Source organism: Austrofundulus limnaeus, unplaced genomic scaffold (assembly GCF_001266775.1).
Source record: "Austrofundulus limnaeus strain Quisiro unplaced genomic scaffold, Austrofundulus_limnaeus-1.0 Scaffold7, whole genome shotgun sequence".
Lineage (NCBI taxonomy): Eukaryota > Metazoa > Chordata > Actinopteri > Cyprinodontiformes > Rivulidae > Austrofundulus > Austrofundulus limnaeus.
The window spans coordinates 4,369,147-4,380,010 of record NW_013952409.1 but is presented as its reverse complement, the minus strand read 5'-3'; the positions used below and the strand labels follow the sequence as shown (position 1 = coordinate 4,380,010).

At 37.4% G+C, this 10,864-nt stretch overlaps 1 protein-coding gene across 3 annotated transcripts in view; it reads right to left on the bottom strand.

Moving 5' to 3' along the window:
* Positions 1 to 1,057: 1,057 nt before the first annotated feature.
* ferry3 (FERRY endosomal RAB5 effector complex subunit 3) overlaps positions 1,058 to 10,864 on the bottom strand; it is a 12,404-nt gene continuing 2,597 nt past the window's right edge. The window contains exons 6-14 of one of the 3 annotated variants that reach the window (XM_014034160.1): positions 10,501 to 10,625; positions 9,110 to 9,216; positions 8,816 to 9,016; positions 7,871 to 8,023; positions 6,719 to 6,787; positions 6,439 to 6,641; positions 4,110 to 4,167; positions 3,747 to 3,814; positions 1,058 to 2,506 (exon numbers count right to left, since the gene is read on the bottom strand). In XM_014034160.1, coding sequence (XP_013889614.1) covers positions 2,414 to 2,506; positions 3,747 to 3,814; positions 4,110 to 4,167; positions 6,439 to 6,641; positions 6,719 to 6,787; positions 7,871 to 8,023; positions 8,816 to 9,016; positions 9,110 to 9,216; positions 10,501 to 10,625 — 1,077 coding nt within the window. In that variant the 3' untranslated portion in view covers positions 1,058 to 2,413. The remainder of the gene's footprint in view (positions 2,507 to 3,746; positions 3,815 to 4,109; positions 4,168 to 6,438; positions 6,642 to 6,718; positions 6,788 to 7,870; positions 8,024 to 8,815; positions 9,017 to 9,109; positions 9,217 to 10,500; positions 10,626 to 10,864) is intronic. The other 2 variants (XM_014034169.1, XM_014034176.1) reach the window with 2 other exon arrangements.

Genomic DNA, 10,864 nt, shown 5'->3' with positions numbered 1-10,864 from the left:
AACAACTAAATCATTTTTCATGTTTATTTTTTCTGCTGAATTTTAATTTCAGTCCTTTTAAAATAACTTAAATAATAATAAGAATATTTTTTATGTCCAAAAAGTTGTATTTTCATTTTTAGTCTGAAGACAAAAACATATTTTAAAAACAATGTTAAATACGAATTAAAGCAACCTTTTTATTGTATTACTTTGAAGTGACTGCAGATATTTTTAATTCAATGTTAAGCCCTGGTAAAGGGATGTAATCGTTGCAGATATTTCCACACTTTGAGGGTAAAGCTATGTAAAAAAAAACAGTTTCATTTATTTAAAAATCTAAATTTTCTTACAATTTGTGCCATTAAATAAAAAAAAGAACTAGAATGACAAGAGGCATGTTTTACAATGATAATCTGTATAGAGAATTGTGTGACAGCATCATATTGATTTAGCTTTTTGATTTGGGCAAAGACAATTTATTCTCAGATAATATTAATTACTGGATAACACGTGTCATAGTTACATTTTTCTCATGTTTTGTACTCTATGTTCTGGAAAAAAATACAAACACAATGAATTCTTCCTGTGAGCTGGCACTCAAGGCCACCGAGATGACTCTTAAGGCAAACACTGAGCAATACTTTATCTTATGATGAAGTTAATAGTCACATAGACAAGTCATGTGACAGGAGAAACCTATATACTCATGTCTATTTCTGCATGCGAATGAGTCCACTTACAACAAAAGTTATATACTGAATCTGTTCATGTCTAAAAATCACAATATTTCTAACATTAAGGCATCTAATCCTGAAAAGAGAAAGTTAAATGACTGATTTCAATTAAAATGATGAAACCTAAAATGATAGCTGATCTCTGCTCAGACCACATTTAAATCTAAATTCAAGACAAATTTGCTGTTGTTTTGTGTCTACATTTTGTAAAGCACCTTGAGTCATCCTCTGGTATGAAATTATATAAACAAATTGATGATTCTGTGGTCACTAAGCACGACAGCGTGACATAAGCATGGAGATAATAAAAAAAGTCCCACAACTCTCAGGGCAGCTGGCCATCTTGTTCATTTCCATTTATTCTGATTGCTTCACTAATATTTCTTGTAATTAGCCTTACGCCACAAATAAATGTTGCTGTGGCGAGCGTTCTGACAGGCTGGATTGATTGGCTGTTGAAATTTAATTCCAATGAGTTGCATGCTTCATAACTTCAGAGATTGCATCCCTGTGGATAAGTCATCAACATTAAAACCCTCCACAAAACACATCACGAGTGGTAAAGTGGGAACAAACATCATCATTTCATATTGAAATATCTGATGAGTTCATGCTGCCTTTCTTTGAGAACATAATCTATCAAATAGTTGTGGTTTTACATGTATTTTTTTAATTAAAACAAAGTGTAAACAAAAAAAATACAGAATGTTTATAAGTTCAAGTTTTCAACACATCTGACAAGAATTCACAGTTGGACAAAACAAAAATGGCGGCTGTACATTTAGGTACCATGAATGCAGATGAATGTCAAAGAGCGAATGCTCATTTAGCATTATTTTAATAGATGCACAAATCTTTTAATTAAATTCTCTTTTTTTTTTTCAAATCTTTCTCTTTAGGAACAGTGCCATCTACAGATAGGGGGGAGATATGTTTACTTTACAAAACCGCAGTGCAGAATGAAAATAATTATCTACAAACATATCATTAGAGGTGCATCATTGCATCTTGTGAGTAGAAATAACTGCAGCAGATGGGTTTTTTGTGCAGTTTTAAAGAAACTATCCCATATTTTTTTGTTGCCAAGACAGAATGTTGATCGGTAGACCCCAACAGACAAAATTGTCTGAATGTGGATTTTTTTATTTAAATTTTGAAACCTCAGTCCATATATATCAGTTCAAATAAAGTTATATTTTCCCTGCTTACACACTACATAAAGTGTCCCACAAAAAAAAATAAATTCTGCTGTTTATTATGGTTTTATAACTTTATAAGTTCTTTCTTCTTCTTTTTTTATTATTATTTTTTGTTTCATTGCCTTGTTGCGTTCCAGCTCATAAACCTTAAGATTTTGTTAAATTATACCAAGCAAAGGAACGAATTCAAGCTGAATTTAAAAAAAGGGTAATATTTAGAGCTGATGTAATAAAGCTCTGTCAGCAGAACCGCACCCAAGAGGCTTGAAATGATAATTGTAGCAGCTGCTTTAGTGACTCCAGTCCTCTTTCAATGTGACATATTTCTGTAGAGCTGTGGAGGGAACAATAATAACAAGGCTCACTGGAGGTACAAAAAAAACCACTTCTCATCTGTAAGTGCTAGAATGCTATCATTTCATTCAACGTTTCATTTTCAAAAAGTAGCCTTTTGGTCCGAACGACTCGAGGATACGAAGCGCCGCTCGCCTCAACCCGTCACTGCTTCGAAGTGAGCGTTAGTGTCGAGGAGACGCGGAAGATCTGAGGCAGCATGTTGCTCAGCTGGTAGAACATTTCCTCCGAGATACTCTACGAAGAGACAGAAAGACACAGCTGGGATTAGAGCAGAAAAAAAGAAACCATTTGTGCCGCTTGAATATATTTTTAAACAGGAATTGTTCTAATTCTTCTTTACACGTGAAAACAAGACATCTAAATAAGTGCTTCACAATCTGCTTTGTGTCCTTTAGCTCAAAAGGTCACTTTTCCTCAGGGTACAGGAGTCAAAACACTTAAAAGATGCGAGTTCCAGCAGCTGTGACTTTAACGGCGCACATACCGTGTCACTCTTAAGGGCTGCTGCTCGTCAAATAAGAATGTTAAGTAATCTTAAAGCGAAAACACAAACAGACAGCCTATATTTAGACACAGTATATCTTTTGAGCTGTAGATGACAATGCCATTGCAGGAGTTGCTATTTTGATTTGTGTCTGAGCATGTAGCTGACAGGAAGCCGATACAGTCGGGGTTCTTTGATGCTGCTCATCTCATCGCCTCATCCTGTCAACATGACATCCTCCTATAGGCCCTCCTGCCTACCTGAGAAACCACAGGAGCTGTAGGTATACTCAGCATCCAGCTAAGCCCAAACTAAAAAAAGTCATGAGTCACCCAGCAATGGCTTTTAAATTTTTTTTTTTTTTTTCCAATTCAACACAAGATGTTTTCCTCTTTTAATCTAACAACTTCTTTGCATTTCAAAAGGACGCAGCTATTAGAGTTTCCAAGAAAGTGAATACGGTTTCTCCTCGGCGCTTTAATCCCTCTGCTTATCACACGCTCATGTGCGATTTTTTACCGTAGCAGTGTAAACACCGGGCAAAAGATCCAAAAGCTCTATAATCTATAGATTAAAGTGAGCTCTCCAAACATTCAGCCTCTCCTGTTTTCAAAGGTATGCACCGCCATGCCAGGTGCGCCTTTTGTGACGCTGTGTACATGTGGGGCTTTGACTTCTTTTGGGTCCACGTGAAGCATTAGTGGGAAGCAATCAATCAAGGAAGAATTCTGCATCTTTAGCCATAAGTTAGTTTGTACATGTGAAGGAATTTCTGCTTTCACTGCTCTGAAAAGTGGGTCACAGGTCAGGTTTGTAAATAAAGAGTCGCCCTAACCTCGTTTACAGCTTGCACCAGTTAAGTTGCCAGAACGCTATTTCTCATGAAAACAAAAGGACTTACTGCACGTCTGAAGCATGATTATATCATTTGTTTATGCGTGCTTCTAGATAGCTCACAGTAATTTGGATGACAGTACATTCTTCACTCACCTTTGGCACCAGGAACTGGACTGTGCGTGAAATACCCCCATCCCATGAGGCCATTTCCATCATAAAACCTGTAAATGAAACAAATTATCTGTAGCTATTAAATACATACCAGTTTTCAATTTTTAAATAAGTTTCTGAAAAGATAAGCATGTATGTTTTCAAAAAAAATGATTATGTTCCGTTTCCTCTTAAACAGACTTCTAAGTTTTAACAAAAACCCAGATAAGCAGGAGTTAAAGGTCTTAAAACTGGAAAATGGGCAAAATAAACTTCAAAATATTCACTACACAAGCTGCAAATCCAAGTCAAGGTTTGACAGTTTAATCTGTACATATCCATAAATAAATCAGCGTCTCACTTTACCTTTAACGCATTTGAAAACCAGCTCAGCTCGCTTCAGACACCACGGTATCGTCATCTCCTGCAAAGTGAAAACAGAGGATGTGTTATATATAGAGAACCAGACCGTAATGACTGAAAAATCAAATCAAATCAAAAATACTTTATTGATCCCAGAGGGAAATTAGGTAAGACCATTAGAAAGCACCATGAGTTGATTTTGAATTTGTCCTTGTTATAACAAGGAAACAGATATTTACAGCTGAGTATCGTCAGAATAAGAGCAATAAGTTATGCTGTGTTGGTTTTTGATTAAACCAAGTAGGGCTGGGCCATGTGACTGAGAAATGTATCAGGATTATATCAGGTTTCATAACAGTCATTATTGATAGTTACTGATTAGTTTGTTGTTTTACCTATTTATAAAAAGTGATGGTGATGTTACCTTTCCTCTTTTATCCAGAATTTCCTCTCGATCCGTTGCACTCATTTTCTCCTTTCACTCCACACCGTTCTTTTTTTAAAGCCTTTATGAGGCATGGTGGCAAAACATGAAACTGCTACTGCGCATGTTACTTAGCAGGTTGTTGCTAGCTAAGAGTGAGTGAATTAGTTGATGCCACCAACCTCGCTTAGCTGAGCTGCCAAAGCCTTTCATTTGCCTACATCCCCCAGAATGCCGTGTGGTTCTGGATCGCAGTTCAGTGACATTATCAGCATTCTATCGGACATATTTTCTTTTGATATTGATCACGTGCCTATCGCGATACATGTTATTGTTTTATCGCCCGGTCCTAAAACCAAGTAGGAGTGTTTACAAATCATGCAGAAGAGGACCGAGGATCGACCCCTGTGGAACTCCATCTGGAACTCTGTTTGATTCATGATTATCAGACATTTAAAACTTACTATTAAGGTAAGAGGAGTCGAGAACAGTTTATGTTTTATGGGAAAAAAATGGCATCCAGGCTGCTAAAAATCACAACACAAGTTCAAACTTGTATATTTGTTTCCTAATATTACTTTAAGAGGTACCACTTAACCTAAAACAGTAAATGACTCACTCATCCCTCAAAGCACATTACAATTATTCTTCTGCATCCATTCACACAGTGTTTTATTATTATATAAATTAGACTCTCGATAGAGAATGTTTTTATTTTTTCCCTCATGCAGCAATAAGGAAGTGGAAGCAAGTGGAGGGCTCATCGTCTCATCCAATTGGAAGATGACCTCCCTCCCACTGGACCAAAACCACCACAAAACTTGACAAACTAATTAGATAAAGTTATTAAGTGGGTCAAACCCCTGTTTTTGTTAAGACAAGTTGATGTATGATAAAACAAACATGACACTTTTCACAAAAACTGTTAATGCCTCCTAAAACGCTTGCTGGCTCCATTAGCTCGTCTCGTCTTTCAGCTCTGAGTGCTTTTAGCCTTAAGGTGAATACGGTGACCTCAGTGGGGAGTCATTTTCTGGAGTTCTTTCTCGCTTGATCACAGGGAGCGTGACACAAGCAGAGTCATATATTCCCATTAATTCACTCTTGGGGGAAAACTTGTGTTTTAGTTGTCTGCTTCCGAAGAACTGGAGGCGGGAGAGTTAAGGAGGTTCGGGTTTAGGCGCTCGTCGACTCGTAACCGAACTGCCCTCGAGATAAACTGCACCAGCTTGAGCAACGGTTCTTTGACGCGTGACTAACAGGATCGGATATTCTGGAGTTTTTGATAATGTCTGAAGCAGGTAGACGTGAGGAGCTGAGCTGGCAGTTGATCTAAAAGCAGTTGCGCTTGTTTTGCCAAGAAGAAAAGACGAGTCTTTCAACCAGAAACATAAGCAGCTGTGAAACTGCAAGATGTTTTCTTTTCTTTTTTACTCGCTTTGTCTGCAAAGCGTTTGTTTTTCTTCTAAAAATAGCACTACGTTTCATTCACTGAAGCGTTTAAATATGAATTCAAAATCATTAAGCACAGTTTCTGTTTTTATTTAAAGGAAGAAACAATAAGAAGATGAGGAACAGCCCATTATATTTAAACTGTGGTCTTGTTTCTCCAAACAAACCAGACAGCACAGGACGGCCAGAGCAGAGATTTCAATCTAGCCAGAGCTAAGTGAGGGAACATGCCTTTTTTTATCTTTAAAATCTACTTATGACGTGTCTTTTCTTCTTCCTTGATTTCTCAAACACACCTAACTTCCCATTACTTTGGACTGCGTAACAAGTAACACAACATTTAAACAGATTTAGTGATATATTCATAAGTTAACACTCATAAACTGCTTTACCTGCTAGTTTACCGAACCTAAATGTTCAGGTACACGAGGCTTGGCGCTGCTCTGTTGTTCTCACCTCCGACATGTCGTGGACCAGCAGCAGAGGTATGGTGACGGTGGTGATGTCGTGCGTGCAGCAGACCTTCAGGATGTTCCTCAGACCCATGATGGCGGGGTCGCGGGCCGTGATGTTCCCAGAACGAAGGTTGTCGTCCACGCACAGATGGAAGACCACGTGGACCTCCGACAAGTTGGAGTGGCGCGAGATGTAGAACTCACCTCGAGTGACGGACAGATTATTTAAAACTGACGTTTAAAAAAAACTGATCAGTTGCTGTTAAATTCGTGATCATTACCTGGCAAAATATTTGAAGGATTTCTTTCGACTGTTTTGCTCTTATCGTCGCCTCCGTTCCTATGAATCTCTGTGAACACAGACGTATAAAACAATGCATGTAAATTATTCAAAGCTATTGTTAGGAATATTCCAACGCCTGCGACGTCTGCTGGAGTATTTTAAGAATGGATTTCAAGCATGCAAGACAGCTTCTGTGCACTAAAACCACTCAGCTTATGATGTGGTGAGAATCTGGACAGTGTTTTCTCATCAGCGCAGTGGTACTAATCTAAAGAGGGTTCTATTTCTTGACTGTTTAATCCTCCTCTCGTAACCGTGACATGTCGCTGAAATCCTCCAGCTCTCCGAGGAGCCGTGTGGCAGAAACTCTTAGGGCTGCCACGGTTTTATTAAAGTGTCAAGTGATTTTAATCTCATATTTTTTTATTTAAAATAAAGAGAATAATGTGTGTTTGGTTTGTTCTTTCGTTTTTCCGTTTCAAAATAAAACTGCACGGATTAATCATGTTTTTTATTTTTTATTTTTGGATTTTCCGTTTTCAAAATCTAAATGTAAAAATCAAACTAATAAAAAAATCCAAAGTGTTTGGTTTTTGCTTTAGTTATTTTAATCCAAAATAAAATATACAGTTTCTGTTTTAATATGTAGCAATAATGGAAGTGATGGAAGTCGCAAAAGAAGATGAGCTTACAGCAGCTGGATGACCGATATTAAAAATATTAGCAATGTCTGCACTCAAATCCRATTCTGCATAACTTCAAGCAGTTTTGTTCACAGTAAAATAGCTCTCAAGATATGTCAGCTCCTTCAAAAAAGGCGATTTCTAAAGTGAAAATGAGAAGTGCCATGAGTTCATGCCATGATTTACGGTTCAACCAGGAAGTGGTGCGCTAACAAAATATAAAAGTTGTCATTGCTTTAAACATTAAAATAAAAACAGAAAAAAGAGCATTTTTTAATTTTGCTATTGTTGTTTTTACTAATTTAGTTTTAAAACCAAAAAGCCACTAGATAATTTGTTTTATTTTGAAATGGAAAATCAAGAGAACGAACCGATAGAGAATCTTTAATACAGTATGTTGTGTTCCTTAACATAACCCCCTGTGAAATGTGTTGAATATTTTAGATTAGATTGGAGTAAACACTGGCCTTTATGTTGACAACAAGACKAACCAGATTGGTCTTTCTGCTTGCTGCTCTGTTGGGCTCTGGCGTAGAGCAGCACCTGCTGCACCTCCTCCAGCTGCTTCTCCAAACAGTGAAAGTGGAAGTCTGTGCACTCCTTCGCCACGGTTGAAAAGTCTGTGGGGTCAACACGGGACAGGCCAGGGATGAAATGATTCAGGAAAATAAACTTAAAGGACTTAAGCAACACCTCAGCAAGAGGTTTAAATTTCCAACATAAGCAAAATGCTTTTAATCTGAAAGGTTTGAGCTTCCTGTGCAGAGATTAAACAATGTTCCTGTTTTATTCATCCGTGTAGAACTGCTAAAATAAACTAAAAATTCCCCAAAATAACTTCATGTTTCTGAACTGAGAAGAAAGCAAAACAGTGATTTTCAACGCAAAATATGAAATTATTAGGAATTTACACGCACTTCTGACGGTTTTGCACTGGCCAATCAGAGCAAGATCCTGAGTTTCACTCCTACACAGGTCATATCTTCTTCTTACCACTTTTGGCTAATTGTAGAAGTTTGTTCCGTGTCTCTAACTAAACTAGATTCATCCTAGTTTTAGATTTTACTATTAAGAGGTTTCATAGTTCCACCGTTTGAACCCAAAAATGCTCACTAGCTTTGTCTAACTAAAGGTTCACGGCAATTTTTTTTATTTATTTAGCTCTTAACACATTTGGTTTTTGAACTTTTTTTCACATTTAACATTTTTTTATTTATTTCTATGTAAAATCACAACAAAAACAGTTCTCATTTAAAAAAAGAAAGTGGATTTTTTTTACCAGCTTTCAAAACGATAGAAGAATGCCAAATGACTGCACAATGAAATGAGTCATAAATACTAGAAACACAGCCAATCAAAGGCTGACCCCTGCATTGCTTTCGTGTTACATTACAGTAGCCATGCCTGCTGACCTCTCTTGATGCCGCTGTAGGAGTTGACCCTGTTATCGACCAGCAGCACCAGTCCACAGAGCGAGGAGGAGTACAGAGAAAGAGCCGTCTGCAGCCGCCTCAGCTTGGCTCCGCTGCTGCCGTGTTGTCTGTGTTTACAGAAGTCCAGGACGTCGGCTCGAACCAAGCGCAGGTTGTGCATCGTCTTCAGCTGCGCTCCTGCTTGAACGAAAAACAAACGTACAAAAAAGCATCCTTTTAGGAAGATAATACAACAGCTGATTTAAATTGTATGAATAATGTGGAGCACCTTACCCAGGTGAATGGTGAAGCTCTCCTCCAGCAGAGACTGCTCCTCAAACATCCTGGTCCCAGAGTCTGCTGCCTCTGACAGCTGGCTGGGCTGCACCTTAATCTCCTCACTGGGTGGGAATCAATCATGCAACGAAATCAATCCACTGAACAGCTATTAAATACACCACAGAAATCCATTCATAATGTTATATGGCCACCTATAAATAAGAAAAGAGATATAGTGCTGGGAAAAAAAGGTGACGTACATTAATTAATGTCACAGTTGATGTACTGTACAGCATGTTAATATAAGGAAAGCTATGACCTAAACCCCGAGGCAAAAGGAAAACACAGAGGTTTCATTTTAACATCATATAATATTATAATACAAGAAAGAGCAATAATTAACCAAACGCCTGGATTTGATTTTAAAGCAAGACACAGTTTGAACAAAACCGTCAACTTGAAATGTTTTGCAGCTTCCTTTCACTAATTTTAATGCTTTAATCATAAATGTAAATCTCTAAAGCGTTCAGAGTGCTGATGTAGGTGTTTTAAATTCCATCCACACGGCCAACAAGATGATTTTATTATGTAATGCACAGTCAGCAGATTGATGGTGAACTCTTAGCAAACAGATCCTGCTGGTTTACCAAATATCCAACCTAAGTGGAGTGACACCATTAACATGACTTAAATCACCACTTCAGAGCTTCATTACTGCTCACCATTAATACTTTTTAACTTCTTGACTCAAATATCTGTCATTATTCATCAAATAACAAATCAGAAGCTTGTTTTTTTGGTCCACGTGGGAAATGTTCCAAGAACCCAACAAGATAGAAAACAATTTCCTTTCTAGATGTATTTATTTTAAAATATTATTCAGTTGAGTTTATTTAGAATAATAAAAAAGTCCTAGAACTGAGTCAAGATTATTCTTCTAAGATGCAGAATCTAATGTTTGTGTTACAAACTTGTGTTTTTATATCCTTTAAGATAAAAGTAAACTCTGGTTTTTAATGATTTTAATTCATCTGATTTTAATTTTTGCAATAGTTTGTGAACAAAAAAGCCCTGATCAGACATAAAGTTAAAGCTGGTCCAGTCCACACTATATGATGATCAGTGTAAAAACTGTGAAAGTGCTTCACATTGTTTCATGTTGGGACAAGAGCGCCACCTTGTGTGAGGTGATTGTTTCATTTAATTCTCAAAAATCTGATCTATTCAACCCCCTTTTCTTGACCCCGTTATTCAACGAAACAATAATAAAACTGTTAAAGTAATGACTCTGTATTATACAAATGTTAAAAATTCACCATAATCTCAGAATTTGTTAAAATAATTACCAACACAGTGACACTTTTGCATTGCACACAACACACACATACACAAATAGATGAACTCACTTAATCTGACTGCTGTTGTTGGATTTCTGCAGATCCTGGTGCAGTTTGATGACCCACTCTTGATATTCTTGTTTTTGAATTTCTGTCACCTGCTTCAGCTCACTGGTCCACTTGTTCTCCAAAATCTGCCCAAGATGATCGAACATCCATTCAAATTTTAATATGACTTAAAAAAACACACTGATCATAATGAGGGGTGAACAAGGAGGTTCTATAGAACAGCTGGAGGGCTCAGAAACCAGGTGACCGTGTGATCGGCTGGTGAAGCTAACGGCTAACGCAAAACGGTCAAGTGTCAGGATTTCCCATTACTGTACATGTTGACAACAGAGCAGAAAAAAATGACTGACGATGTAGAAATCAT